The sequence below is a fragment of the Astyanax mexicanus genome, chromosome 6 (genome assembly GCF_023375975.1).
Source record: "Astyanax mexicanus isolate ESR-SI-001 chromosome 6, AstMex3_surface, whole genome shotgun sequence".
NCBI classification, from domain to species: Eukaryota; Metazoa; Chordata; class Actinopteri; order Characiformes; family Acestrorhamphidae; genus Astyanax; species Astyanax mexicanus.
Genome location: NC_064413.1, coordinates 47,291,349 through 47,306,538, shown reverse-complemented (window position 1 = coordinate 47,306,538; position 15,190 = coordinate 47,291,349). Strand labels below are relative to the sequence as shown.

Below are 15,190 nucleotides of genomic sequence, written 5' to 3'. Positions count from 1 at the left end.
CAGCCATGCTCCCTCGTCTCCTGCATGGCCAATATGTTAAATATGTTTTATTTTTATAGTTCTGTAAACGTTAAGACTGGATTTTAGCTTTAAACCCAGAAATCTGGCCACTTCACTGAAAGCTTCGCGTAGGTTCTAGCGGGAAACTCGAAATCACGCCACTTTTCTCAGCCAATCACCAACTCCCACCTGTCCTTAAAAGACCTCCCTCATACCTGTTCTCCCCTGCTTGCAGACGCTGACATACGTTTTCACCCTCCTCCTTCCCCACCGCCTCCAGTTCGGTCCCGCCGGTTGCCCAGGGGATAGGCTCCGCCCCCGCCGTACAAGTACGGCAGGATCTGCGAGGTTCCAGACGCTGCGGACCTGGGCTTCGACGGGGCTTTCGCCAAAGACTCTATATACACTATATTCACTATTACTAATTGTCATACGTGTTTATTGGGATTAAATCTTTCTTGCTGCACTTTGTTTCTAGAGTTTTCCTGCTAGAACTGGTTAAATATCTGCAAATCGTGAGTAAATTCAGTCCAGATGGTAAAAAGAAAAAACTGGCCTCAATCCACTCTAGCCCCCCATGAGATTCCCATGATGTATCCTAATGTTGCCCCTCCAAGTGAACATTTACTTTAGCCCATGAAGTGAAGTACTCTAACAACGAGCAGGTGAAGGATGTAGTCCAGCAGGAGGTCCACAGTAGAGGCCACAGTACCAGGTGGAACACAGTCTGCACCTGGAAAAGGATGATCTTCAAAGCTCAGCCCTCAGACTCGAGCAGCTCTGCTCGGTTTGGGTTTGTAAGATTGGCAGGATATTTGCTGTAGAAAGATTCAATAGCATTCTGTTGGAATCACAGATTTCAGTCATAAAAAATAAATTGTTACTGTTACTAAAATCATTCCCATATGATGTACTTTCCTTCTCTGAACTTCATAGCTTTCAAATTCTTTTTAAGTAGGAAAAATGAAGAAATGTGAACTGTCCAAAATGGTTAAAAAAATCTATAGATAATTAGTTTCATATTAACTGAAAAGTAATATGCAGAGTTAAATATAGAATGTGTTGTGTTTAAAAAGAGCACAAATCACAGTGGAGATATTATAATATATAAAAAAGAAAAATAAATAAAGGATTAATGTCTTAGCAAGTGTTATCTGTGTTAGTGCAGTCTGAATATCTAACATTTTAATTTAATTACTATAGTATTTGAATATGAGTTATTAACTTATTTCTAATCCATTTCATCTACTAAAAGTGTTTTATATTGTATTGGTGGAACATTTGGCTTATAGATAATTTTGTTTGTTTGTTGTCAAGATATACAGCTTAAAACAAGCTTAATATCTGCCATTATAATAGACAAAAAAGACACTTTCAGTAGATACAATTACTAAATAAGTAAAAATAAGTTAGTAAGAATTTGAATAATTGTAAAATAGTCTATCAACAGTGCAAATGTGAAAACATATCAGAACTTTAAACTAGATTTAATGAAATTTAACTTGCTAAAATTTATTTATTTATAGTGTATATTATCTTTAATTTATTATCTGTGTTGTTTTCCCCCAAAAAATATTAGTATTTAGTGAAGAAGCCATTAATGGATGATCTAGATGCTGTCCTATCCTTTAACCTGAAAACTATTTAATTTTGTGTATTTATTTTAATCATAGTACATTTTCATGCTTTTACAGTACAGGTTTAGTGGTCCAGGAAACTCACAGGCCAATTGTATGTGTTTTATTTTGTACACATGATGCTGGTCAGCCAATCAGATATGCAAATGACTAATACCACCTTTATACAAACCTACTTATTTAAAAAAAATAGCGCAAGCAACAACACTGCATTTTAAATAAAACTTAAAATCAACTTTGTACATTCAAGCGCCGTTGCTATTAAAAGAATGCAGAAGCAAGATGTGAAAATAGACTGTTAGCGGGGTGTAAGATAGCAATGACCACCGTAACGCTTCTTGCACAGGGTGTAAGTTGGGACCCTTGGGCTTTAAGACTTCAAAAGACTTGACAACCTTATTTTTTAACATCATTTATTAACAAGTGCTGTACAGTCAATTTTTTAAGTCTTTTTAAAAAGACTTATGTTTACAGTTACTTTAATACATCCCTGGGAAAAAAAATAAGAGCCCACTTTAAAAACATTTATAATCAAGAGGAAGATGTATGAGCACAAGCCATCAAACCAAACTGAACTGCTTGAATTGTTTCACCAGGAGTAAAGGCATAAAGTTATCCAACAGCAGTGTGTAAGACTGGTGGAGGAGAACATGATGCCAAGATGCATGATAACTGTTATTTATAAAACAGATATATTCCACCAAATATTGATTTCTGAACTCTTAAAACTTTATAAATATGAACTTGTTTTCTTTGCATTATTTGAGGCCTGAAAGCTCTGCATCTTTTTTATTTCAGCCATTTCTCATTTTCTGCAAATAAATGCTCTAAATGACAATATTTTTATTTGGAATTTGGGAGAAATGTTGTCCGTAGATTATAGAATAAAACAACAATGTTCATTTTACTCAAACATAAACCTATAAATAGCAAAATCAGAAAGTGTCTGAAGTGCTCTCTTAATTTTTTTCCAGAACTGTATGTTGTTAATCTACTACTTCACTGGTGTTAAATATTGATTATATTACATTGTTGACTGACTAGACCGAAAAGTTTAAGAATTTAGACTTAATCGTATTGATCTGGGACTTGAGTATCAAGATTTGAGGATTGAACTTGTTACTTGCAGCTCTGCTCCTCTGCTGTGTATCATAATCAGGCTCTGTCCTATAGCTGTTAATGGAGAAAGGGGCAGAGTGTAAATGAGCGGCTGCCGGTAACTCCAGACGAACAGACCGTCCACAGAGAAGACTCATTCATCAGTGATGTGTCAGGGTTTTAACTGCCATGTGTCAAACACTCAGAGGAAGTGCAGGTGTGGGTTCTGCTCCCACACAGAGCTCCTAAGCCCAGCACTCACATGCAGGAATCTGTACTTTATGAGCGAAGGGCCAGATGCCCAGCGTGCTTTCAGCTGGGAAAACAGGGGATCTCGCCGAGAATCTGTCAGCCATCGCGCTCTAGAGGGAGAGCTTCTCTCTCAGATGGGTGGTCACTAAAACAATGACCGCCATTAATCTGCAGCCTTACACGGCTGTTTACAGTTTACTGGCTCTGCATCCATTTCACTTGTCACCTCCTTAATCTCGGAGCCGTTCGGCTGAATTCTGAAACCTTTGTTAGGTTTTAAAACTCAAACAGGAATGAAAGCGGTTAGTGCTTTACTGGAAAAGTAACACCTCAGAAATACTGCACTGTGCCCAATAAAACACTGAACCCTGGGCTTCTAACACGTCTTACTTTTCTTTTTTCTTCCTTTTTTTGGGAATCGTTTAGCAGGTGGTTCAGATATTATCCTTAAGCAAGTAAAAGTTTGCAATTGATACAATAGAACTTGTTAAAATCTATTTTATTTATTTATTTACATTTTTTTATATTTAGTTGTTCTACTTTTCATTGTTTCCTCTAGATTTTTTTGTCTCCTTCTCATTCTTACTGTTGTCTCTTATATCCTTATGCTTGCAGACCTTTTGCTACTACTGCCCCATCTCTTTATTTATTTTTTATTTTTTGCTGTGTCTCATCCCATAGTAATCAAGATATCAACACAGTTCCAAAAATCAAAAACAGATTGCTTAGTCTAATGGCATGATGTAGGCTTGTATTCAGCTTCTGATCAGACATACACTGTTAAAAGCCGAATAAGTTCTTTGTGTAACTTTTAGGGGTTCTTTAGTTTTAATCTGTGATGGACTCCCTCTATGTGCTTTGAATAAGGTTTTCAGCAGAAAAATGTTTCCTGAACGTAAAGGATTTTCTTAAGGGATTTAAATTAAAGAAAAGTTCCTTAATAATATCTTACACATCTTTAACAGCCCCACTTTTAACATTGCCCTAGTTATTTATTGCAATTATTTTATTTTACATTTTTTTCCTCACAAGAATAAATAAACAAAATAAATAAATGCAAAAACAACACCACAGTAGCATCCACTTGACAATACCTAAGCAAACACCTAAAATACCTTGGCAAACACCTAAGATACCACAGGCGCAACCAAGCACCCACTAAGCAATCTCACAACAACAAGCTTACAACACTATAGCCTCCATCTACCAACCCCTTAGCAACACCATAGCAACAATGTAGCAGCAGCCACTTAGTAACTGTGGTACCCTAGCAACCACCTTGTGACACTAAGGTGTCTTGGTCGCTAGCTAGCTACATTTTCCACTCCACTGTAAATAAAGCAACATAATTAGGATTACACAATAATAATAAATAACTGCACATCACCCCTCTCCCCATTTTTGATAAGAACCAAAGCAGCAAAACTGGCCAAGTCACCTGCAGAGCACAGCTAGTATTCTGATAATTAAGCAGTGCTGTTTTATTTACTTATTTAGACGATATATCATGTTATTGAAGGGTTGTCCCATTTCTTAGGGGAGGATTCCAACAACCTTAAAACTGACTTACAAGGGGAAGTGATTTAAGGGTGACATGGGGTAAGGGTACACATGAGAAATGGGATTGGGCCTTAGTTGTTTTTGGTGGTCCTTGTACCCTTAATTTAACCTGTCCTTGGAGACAGTGTCCTTGCTTACAGCCTTGCACTGGAGAGCAGGAAAGGGGTGACATTTGAAGGAGAATTTGTGAACTAAAGGGTTATTATATTAGGGTTTTCCCCATGCTGCTCAAATTGCTGGAGTAAAGAGAGGTTACTGGAGATATCCAGGTACCACAGATGCAGGACTCTTACTCACAAAGGGATTTATTTTACGATAAAATCAGTGATGTACCTCATCTGGAATGTTTTGACGCATAGATGACCTACTGCATCATGAATACAGTCCTTTATTTCCATGACTTCAGCAGACTTGCTGATCGAGAGCAGTTTATTGTTGTCTGTCTTTAGCTGTAATGTTGCGTTTGCAAATTTTGTGTGCTAGTTTGAATATATCCAAATGAGCTAAACCCAATATCATCCATTCAGTTGTTTCGTCAACTATATTAGGTATCAGTTTCACAGTCATTTGTGCTTTTGATAAGCTCTAAATGCTACAGCCGGACCATGAAATACCATTGCCTTTGTTGAGTGGAATCATTATGGTATGGCGTGGAAGGATACATCAGCATTTCCCCACCATTAGTAATCTCTGGGGATGCCGTCATGCTTCCAGTGTTAGTCAGTGATCCCTACCATAGACAAATCCACGTCCACAATCTCCAGCTATGGTCCACTGAAAGATAAGGGTCTCCCAACCTTTCACACAAATGGAGGGGACAGGAGGGTCGGTGGTATCTCTTTCCTAACAAAACTATGAATGATCTTGTGCTATCGGTCAGGTGGAGGTTAGGAAAACTATGAGACATGAGACACATGCAAAACAAGGCTCACCTGCAGGATGGAAAATACAGGTGTTACAGCAGAGCTTCAGGTTTCTCTAGAAGAGAGATAAGACACTGCGGCACGATGACTGTTATAGACACTGTTAAACATAAGCTTAACATATAACCCTAGAATAGATTTAGGTAAGTGGACAGGGCTCACTTGTACAATACATATATAGTCTCAGTTTGATTACCCTGGTTTAATAAGAATAAAAATTAAAAATACAAATAAAAATGTTGCCATCTGCACATTGTGGGCAATACCTGAACAACCACCTAAGACATTATAGAAACCACCTGAAATAACATTGCCATGCCTGATATTAGGTATGATATCAGTAGGTTAATGTGTGTGCCGACCATGTGTACAATTTAATGACAACTCCTTAGCAACCACTAACATCAGAACGTCCACCTTGCAACACAATATGTAGCAACTATACAAGAGCAATCACTAAGATTACCAAAGTAACTGCCAATCAATACTGTAGAAACCACTTAGTAACACAATGGCAACTTTATGGGATACCATAGCAACCACCAGTATAAGTGAAATCTTAAAAACTGCTGTTTAAATGTCATCTCATTCTTAGTACAGTGATTTGTATTCAAATCATGATTATCTCCTTGATTTTCTCAGATGGATTCGGTATATATTATTATATTACAAAAACACTAATTATAATGGTACATTAAAATATTGTCCACATTGACCTTTATAGCATTTATTTAGCACTTACCTAGCAATACCTTTATATGCAACACCCAAGCAATATTAAGAAATGTCATAGCAACACCTTATCAACACTGTAGCAACTAGTAAACAATTAGCAAACACATAGCGCTTAGCAACACTCTAGGAACATTAGAGCAACCTCTTATCAACTCTATAGCAACAAGTATCCAATAAGCAACAACATAGCAACCACTTAGCAACACTATATTAACTAGCATCCACTTGGGAGATAATAACATCCGCTTATTAATCAACACCCTAGCAACACTCAGCAACCCCTTAGCAACACTACAGCAACTAGAGTTCACTTGAGATCAACCACTTTGCAACATCACAGCAACAACAAAGCAACACTAAAACAACTAGTTACCACTAGATATACAGTAGCAACTGTGTAGCAGTCAACACCCTAGCAACATTAAAAAACATCATAGCAACCCCTTAGCAACACTACAACAACTAGTGTCCCCTTGAGATACAGTATCAACCAGCATCACAGCAACAACTAAGCAACATTAACAAACATCATAGCAACCCCTTAGCAACGCTAGAACAACTAGTGTCCCCTTGAGATACAGTATCAACCACTTTGCAGCATCACAGCAACAACTAAGCAACACCAAAACAACTAGTTACCACTTGATATACAGTAGCAACTGTGTAGCAGTCAACACTCTAGCAAAAAACATTGTAGCTCTTAAGCTACAGGATTAATGCAATTAGTTTGCAACATAGGAGCAGAAAATGAAGCAATATCACTGGCGAATTCAGAACAGCCCCTTCTGGTGCCCCCATGGTTAAAAAAAACTTTATTACAGTGCCCTCTAGAGTGGCATATAAGAGAAAAGTGCCTTATTGGCTGCCCTTCTTGTGAAGGGTGCCCCTTTAGATCATGAAATGTGGATAAAGTGTCTTAATGAGTGCCCTTTTTTCTGCCCTTCCAGAAGAAAAGTGTCCTTATGAAGTGCTTTCTGTAGTAATGCATTGCTGTATATGGGTGCTGTCTTAAAGGTGCCATGCCAGTGGATTACAATGGGACAAACTGTATTTTTGTCGGTACAAGACAAATTGTAAATTGTTGTCAATGATGGCATAAAATAAAAAGAAATCAGATTGTAGAGTAAGTTGAGATTTTATTTATTTCAACCATGCATTTCAAACAGCGTATTTATTTCAACCATGCATTTCAAACAGCGTGAGATCACCACTGCTTAGTACTCATTCATAAAACCCCTCAAAGTGAAAGAGCTGATCCAGGATCTGATTCCTCTCCTAATGATGGTGAACTAACCCAACAGACTCTACATCAGTACTGCTGTTTTGAGCAGTCTTGTAAATACAGGACCTGAAGGCATATGGATCAATCAGTCTTTGCCTGGTGTATTCTGCCACCTCATGGTCATATCTGCAACAGGCAGACTAAACATAATATTCCAAACCATCGGCATCTGGTTGCAGATTGTAGAGATAATCTTTTGATAGGTTCTTGTAATTTTCCTACAATAGGATTACTATTCTTACACCTCAATTCTTTTAAAGAATTAAAAACAGCTTTACCATAGTTCAATTCCCAGGAAAGATATTTTGATACATAATTATTGTAAAACTTAAATTATAAGATATAAATATTTAAAAAAAAAAAACACCAAGAGTACCTGTGGGATCTTATGGCTTACTAGTAGATGACCGGACAGAATCTCCACACCTTGTGGAAACATGCATGCATGTAAAGGGCAGATAAAGCTAGCAGAAGTCCCCAAACCGAGGGTCTGTGATGGGCAGACAAGGCTGGACCCAACCCCACAAAGGGGAAGAGGAATTACCTGGACCTCTCCTCTTCAGAGAGGTAACCAGCAGTGTTTATGGTGCACTAAGGCAAATGTGTTCCTACCTGTCCTGCACTACATTCAGCTATAAAATTCTACTTCTTTTTCTCTCCTTCTTCTTTAAACTTTTCTTGTCTCTTATGCCCAGCCAACCACACAACCAAGCCTGTACCACGCAAGACTTGAACCAACAACCTCTCACTTATGAGGCAAAGCCCTTTTTCCTCTGCACCACCAGGACACTCAATTTGCAGCATACTTTTTTGTTGAGTATTTATCCTCAACATACTGTAGACACAAGCCATGTGTTCCATGAGGATCATCTGTTGAATCAGTCCTCCCTTTCTCAAACTGGTGTCACTTACTGAATCAATATGAACAATGGCAGGTGTTATTTTCGTTCTTACTTTGCTCTTCTGTATTAAGTTAAAAATAATATAACATCACCGATCAAAAATAATGTGCACAAACCATTAGCATCAACTGCAATGTTTGTAACAAAAAAACAACAAATAATTAAGTATAAACCATCCAATACTGATTCTGTGCTGTGCTTTATGTTTAAAGTAGGATTTTATATTTAGCACACGAATGCAGCATAAGCCAGGACTGTTTAAGAAAGTGAGGACTGATTGAGTAGATGATCCTCCTAAGAACATGTGGCTTTGTGTGAATGTTCATGATAAATACTAAAAAAAAAAGCTGCTATGTGTAGGTCCAGGTGGTTCAGTGGTAAAGGGCTTTGCCACATGATTGAGAGGTTGTTGGTTCAAGCCCAGCATGGTTCAGGATTGGTTGTGTGGTTGGCTGGGCATGAAAGGTAAGTAAAAGGTTGGCTGTGGAAGCTGGGAAAAAGAAAAAAAAAAAGAAAAAAAAAAAGAAAAAAAAAAAAAAAAAAGAAAAAAAGTGTGGGAGATGTTGCAAATTTTGTTGATGAAATAAAGGGTAGCAAAGGTATAATTCTGCAGGTCCCTTACAAAAAAAAAATTTGCTCTGGGCTCCATAACTGCTGCTGGTTATCTCTCTGGAAGTCCCAGAGGGAGAGGGCCAGGTAGTTCCTCTCCCCCTTTGTGGGTTTGGGTCCGGCCTTGTCCGCCCATCACACGTGACCCCCGGTTCAGGGATTGTTGCTAGCTTTACCTACCATTTACATCCATGCATGTTCACACAAGGTGTGGAGATCCTGGCTGGTCTTGAACCAGCAACCTCTTAATCATGAGGCAGAGCATCTACCAGTGAGCCACACGATCCCACATGTGTACTATTGTTTTTTTTAAACATTTATATCTTAGAATTTCAGTTTTGCAATTACAATGTGACAAAAGTGATCAGGTTTGGATTTGAACCATGTTTGTTTGGATCATAGACCCATGCCTTAAACCACTGACCCACTGGGTCTTCATGGGTGTTTGCTTGGTCGATTTATGTCTTGGATTTTAAACTTACAATAACTATTTCCAAAAGGTTCTTTATGAGGCTTGAACTCTGATTGTCCTGGTTACAAAGCCATGGTGTAAACCACCAAACCAGAGTTTCAGATAGGTGGTGTATTGTTTTATTGGATTGCATTTACATCTCTTGTTTTTAGTTTTACACTAAAATTGTTTCAACACACCTTGCTCAAGGCTTGAACCCTGACTGCTCTAATGAGAGATCCATGGCTTTAACCACTAAGCCATTGAAAAGCACTATATGTTGAGGGTTTTTTTATTGTACATTATGTATTGGGTCATTTAGCTTTACACAGAATAAAACCAATGACACCTCTGTCAAGGATTGAACCCAGGCTGTTTTTTGTAACAGTACTATGGCTTAACCAATTGAGCTATTCAATCTCACAAGAGAGAGAGCAGCTCTTAGTCATTTATATATCAGACTTTCAGCAATTTGTATTTTCTCAAAAGTCTTTGATAAACCAATGAGCCACAAATACCCACAACATATTTGAGTGTTTTTTAACAATTAGATCTCTGATTGTATGCAGGAGAAAGAATAAACTCCAGCAAGACTAGAACCCTGCATGTGTTGAACAAAGACCTATGGTTTAAAACCACTGAACCGCAGCATCAAATGAGTGTTCGGTCTTTCTTCCACATTTATATATTTAACTTTAACAATGAATACTCAAAATACCAAACACTGTAACATGGTACTTGAACTAGCAATCACTTAACCACAAGGCAAAGCACCTACCACTGAGCCACCACATCACACAGGTATTTAGAGTGTTTTCTGAACTTTTATGTGTCAGGATTTAAGAGGTACAATGAAAGCATCCCAAAAACACTTGTCCAGGGTTTGAACTCATATCAGTCTGATTACAAATCCATTCTTTAGACCACTAAGCCACAGCATCTTTCGAGAACCATGCTATTTTTTAACCTTTTTGATCTGTTTTTCCCCCATATTTAGAAACGTAAAATGTACATATGCATTCATAGGCTGTTACAATCCTAAATGTGGTCTTGAACCCAAAACAGAACTTACCAGTGAGCCACAGATTCCCACAACACATTTCTGTGTTTTTTTTTTAACAATTAGATCTCCTGTTGCAAGCAGGAGAAACCCTCAATGTGTTAAACCAAAGCATCTCACAACTGCTGGGGCTTTTTCTACATCTATATCTTTGACTTTCAGAATTAATTCTCAAAATACCACAAAGTCATACACGATACTTGAACCAGCAACCTCTTAATTACAAGGCCTAGCACCTACCACTGAGCCACCAAATCACACAGGTGTTTAGTGTGTTTTCTGAACCTGTATGTATGAGGATTTAGGAGTTACAATGAAAAGATCCTTAAAAACATTTATCCAGGACTTGAACTCACATCATCCTGTTTACAAATCCATTGTTTAGACCACTAAGCTATAACAGCTCTCAACCAATGGATTTTTTTCAACCTTGTAGGTCTGTTTTTCCCTGTTTTTTCTTGCAAGGTTTAGTACATACCAGTGAGCCATACAAACCTATGGTTTAATCACTGAGCCGTGTAATCTCACATACAGTAGCTTGCAAAAGTATTCATATCCCTTGAACTTTTCCACATTTTGTCACCTTACAACCACACCTTACAACCACAAACATACATGTATTTTATTGAGATTTTAAGTGATAGACAAACACAAAGTATTGCGTAAGTGTGAAGTGGAATGAGAATGCTACATGGTTTTCAAAATTTGTATCAAATATGGATAAAAAGTGTGATTAATCACATATTTCTATTGTGATTAATTTGATATATATATTTTAATCGATTGACACCACTAGACAGACAGACAGGCATATATATATATATATATATATATATATATATATATAGATAGATAGATAGATAGATAGATAGATAGATAGATAGATAGATAGATAGATAGATAGATAGATAGATAGATAGATAGATAGATAGATAGATAGATAGAGTTCTGAAATACTTGCAAAGGATTTTAGCACCACCTGCTGGTGAAATGCTGTCAGTTTGTGTGTGTGTAACAGAGTGAATGCTGGGAGATCAGCAGCACGCTGATAAATCTACCTGCTGCAGGTGAGCTAACTCTCAACAGAGCCTCAAACAAACACTAAAATAACAGAGTATTGCTGCTCAGATCTGCTGTATTGTGATGAGTAACAGAGCTGGGTGACTGTAGGTGAACGGGCAGGTGTTAGTTTAATGAGTAAAGTCATGTTACACTGTTTAATCTCGCTACACTGTTTAAGGTTAGTAAACCGCGTGTGTGCAGTGTCTAATCTGAGCTGGTTCTGTTTAGGCTGGTTGGCTAAGTGAGCGCTGAGCTGAGCAGAGCAGAAGCGTTATAGGTGAGTTTCTCTCTTTATGTTTCTGTAATTCACTCGTGTTTATATTAAAAGTTAAGTGTTTGTTGCAGTGGTAACACAGGCTGTAGTTTAGTTTAGGTTTGCTAGCGTTGTTATATTTAGTGTTCACCACCGTGCGGCAGTATCGAACACATTTACATACATTTTACTGTGCTAATCTAATAAATAGGTGATGTGGCATCACACTAGTAAGTAATTAGAGAAATAAAGGTGTTTATTAGGCAATACATTTTTTTAAGTTACACATCCAAGATAATAAAAAACAGAACCCAAAAAGGTTTTACAAGCTAAACAAAACATTTATACTGACAACAAATCTCATTCACCAACCAGCAAATATAATTCCTTCAAGTAATATATAGTGGACACAGCTTTTTTTGTTGCTATGGCAATTAAGAGACTCAATATACAAATTAAATTCAGCAAGAAACACATTAAAAAAGGTTTTATTTGTGTAAATAATGTTTCCCAAAGAGGATCATCAGATTCAATGTAAAGTAGACTTTAGAGACATTACAGTTAAAAACCAAAAATGCCATCTTTACATTTTATATCTACCATGTAATTTGCATTATTAAAAAAGTATTTAGCTAGAGCTTTCCAAAAATATTCTGAGTAAGAGCATTCAAAAAATGAATTTTCTAGTTTTTCTGGATATTTGGAGCAAAATGTACAGTTCTGATCTATTTCTATAAATTTAGCAATATTATAATTACATTGGTAGATATTATGTAGGATTTTTAAATGTAGTTCTCTGATTTCATACAATACAAGGGAGTAACCAAGCTTTCCCCCAAGAGATTTTTGTAAAACCTGAATTCCAATATAATGTCCCTCGTGGCCTAATAGAGAATGATTTTATTATAATTTTATTTTAAGTAGATAGATTGCTATAATATTAACAATCTAGAAAACATGTAAGATTACTAAAATGGAAATAATACTATAGATTTTTTTTAAATCTATTTTTTGTCACATTTTGGATTTTTAGGTTTTTAATTGTGCTGTCAAACAGTTCAAAAATGAATCCAGTTAACAATCTATGGCATAGAGTTGCCCTCAGGTAGGGAGGTTAATCCACTGTTTAAATGCAATTTTCAAAATGGAATACAGTAGATGGTGCTTCTGTCAGATACCTGTAAAGAAGCTCTTTATGTCTGCACCGCGTTTAAAGGAGAACTCTGGTGTAAAATGGACTTTTGGTCTAGTAAAACATGATAAAAAGTACTTACCTTTGTTGAATAGCACACCTCCGCTCTCTCACAGTGTTGAGAGATCCAGTAATTTTGTGCTTTTTGCCCAGCACTCTGTACAACGGGCACTACGGGGCATATTTTGCTAGCGGAAAGTTAGTTAAAGTGTGGTGTACCAATGAGGTGTGGAGCTACTTTGAGCCTGGATAAGGGTGGAAAAAGCGATTTATCTGCAGGGGCAAGTTAGATGCCCCGAAGCGCCTTTTGTAAAAAGTGCTGGGCAAAAGCACAAAATCCTGGATGTAGGAAGGCTGTAGGAGAGCAGAGGTGGGCTGTTTAACAAAGGTAAGTACTTTTTATCATGTTTTATACACCAAAAGTCAATTTTACAGAGGAGTTCTTCATTTATAATGAAAGCTGTAAATTCTTAAAAAAAAAAGCTAAATTACATAAACTAAAGTTTCAGTATAGTTCAGTATACTTTCAGTATAGTTTTTTTAAGGTTTTGAATCTGAAACATGTTCTTAAAATTAAATAAAATTGACATTACATGCAGGGTTTTGAAGAAGTAATAGTTTCCAAAGACAAAGTATTTGTTCAGGCCCATCCACACGTATCCAGATAGTTTTAAAAATAGTAAGGACATTAGGACTATGTTGTTTTGATTCTTTTAGCTAAAATGGAGCGAAGTCTGTCAGTTTTAAACCTGGTTTTAGAAGTGTTTACAGGTGTAAACACATGCTGTAAATAAGACATTAACTGTTATATCCAGGTAAAGTTATGTTAAGGATTAACATAAGTCTTGTGTTCTGATCAGAATCATCTATAAAACACAATTTGCAAAAATTTCCAGTACCCATAAAAATAAAAGTTAAGTCTTCTTGTTTTTTTGGGACTGCAATATTATACCCAATACTCTGCCATTAAGACAAACATTAACCAGCATACACCTCCAAACCCCAAAAATGTTACAAGATGAGGAAGTTTAACCCATAGGCCTAGATCTAAAAAAAAAAAGTTAAATAACTTGTTTGTCTTGTGATAACAAAAAACAGTTAATATTTTAAGGTCCTGATCCTGATGTAACTAATCATACCAGTTTCATACCCTGTACTGTTTGTTATAAAATAGTGTCAGAACCAGTTATTTTGGGAGGAAAACATTTTATTAAAGCATTTGATTTGTTCAAATAGTTGGAACAGATCTGTATAGACTAAGGCTACACTGTTAAAAGGAGCTAGCTTTATCTCCAGCACTAATACACTGTGAATAAGGCCAGATAAAAAAGAACACACTGTCCTGCTGTGATTACACGCAGTAATTTCTGTAGCTCAACTATACTGTAGAGCACAGTTGAGTAGGGCCCTGTGATTGCTGCAATATGGAATTGAGGAATAAAAGCAGAATTTAGAAATAGAAAATACAGAAATAGAAATTGTACTGTAGCCTGGTGCTGCATTTCTAACTTTAATAACTGAAAATCAGAGAAATGTACAGACAATATGCACATTTAAAACAGAAGAACATATCATATCTAACCAGTACAGTGACAAAAATCAGCGATATCAAAAATCAGACATTATTTAATCTCAAAAACAGTATAGTCATCAGCCATTGTCTTTTATCGCTAACTCAACAGTTTATAATAAAAGCCCCAGGACAGATTATATAAATACAAATATATATTAAAATAACTTTTATTTGGACTTTATTAAGTAAACTTAATTAAAATATAGCCATATTTAAATTCTGTTAATATGTGCATCTCCTTTGAAGTATTTTAAGCAGGGCTGGTATATTTTATCATTACAGAGCAACATATTTCAGCTTTTAATGTTAAAAAATGACATTTAAGTAGCTTAGAATCTACTGAAAAAAAAAACGTCACACCTTAGCCCTTGTGTGCCTTGTTTTCTTACTTTGTGTGTGACAGTCTTCTGTTATTTAAGTGAATAATGATGCAGCTGTAATAAATTGGTCTAGTTTTGTAATAGACATTTAGTATTTACAGCATCTGTAATTGACTGATGCCAGAATCATTTGCTCCTCAGCTATACAGTTTAAAATACTTTGAAAAATTAGATTTTTCATTCGGTTTAATCACAAAACATTTAATTAATTCGATTTTTTA

General features: G+C 36.4%; 1 protein-coding gene across 1 annotated transcript in view; it reads left to right on the top strand.

Annotated features, from left to right (window-relative positions):
* The window catches only part of sugct (succinyl-CoA:glutarate-CoA transferase), a 224,727-nt gene extending 212,879 nt beyond the window's left edge, over positions 1-11,848 (top strand). The window contains exon 16 of the mRNA XM_049480151.1: positions 11,800-11,848. Coding sequence (XP_049336108.1) covers positions 11,800-11,816 — 17 coding nt within the window. The 3' untranslated portion in view covers positions 11,817-11,848. The remainder of the gene's footprint in view (positions 1-11,799) is intronic.
* The last annotated feature ends 3,342 nt before the right edge of the window (positions 11,849-15,190 follow it).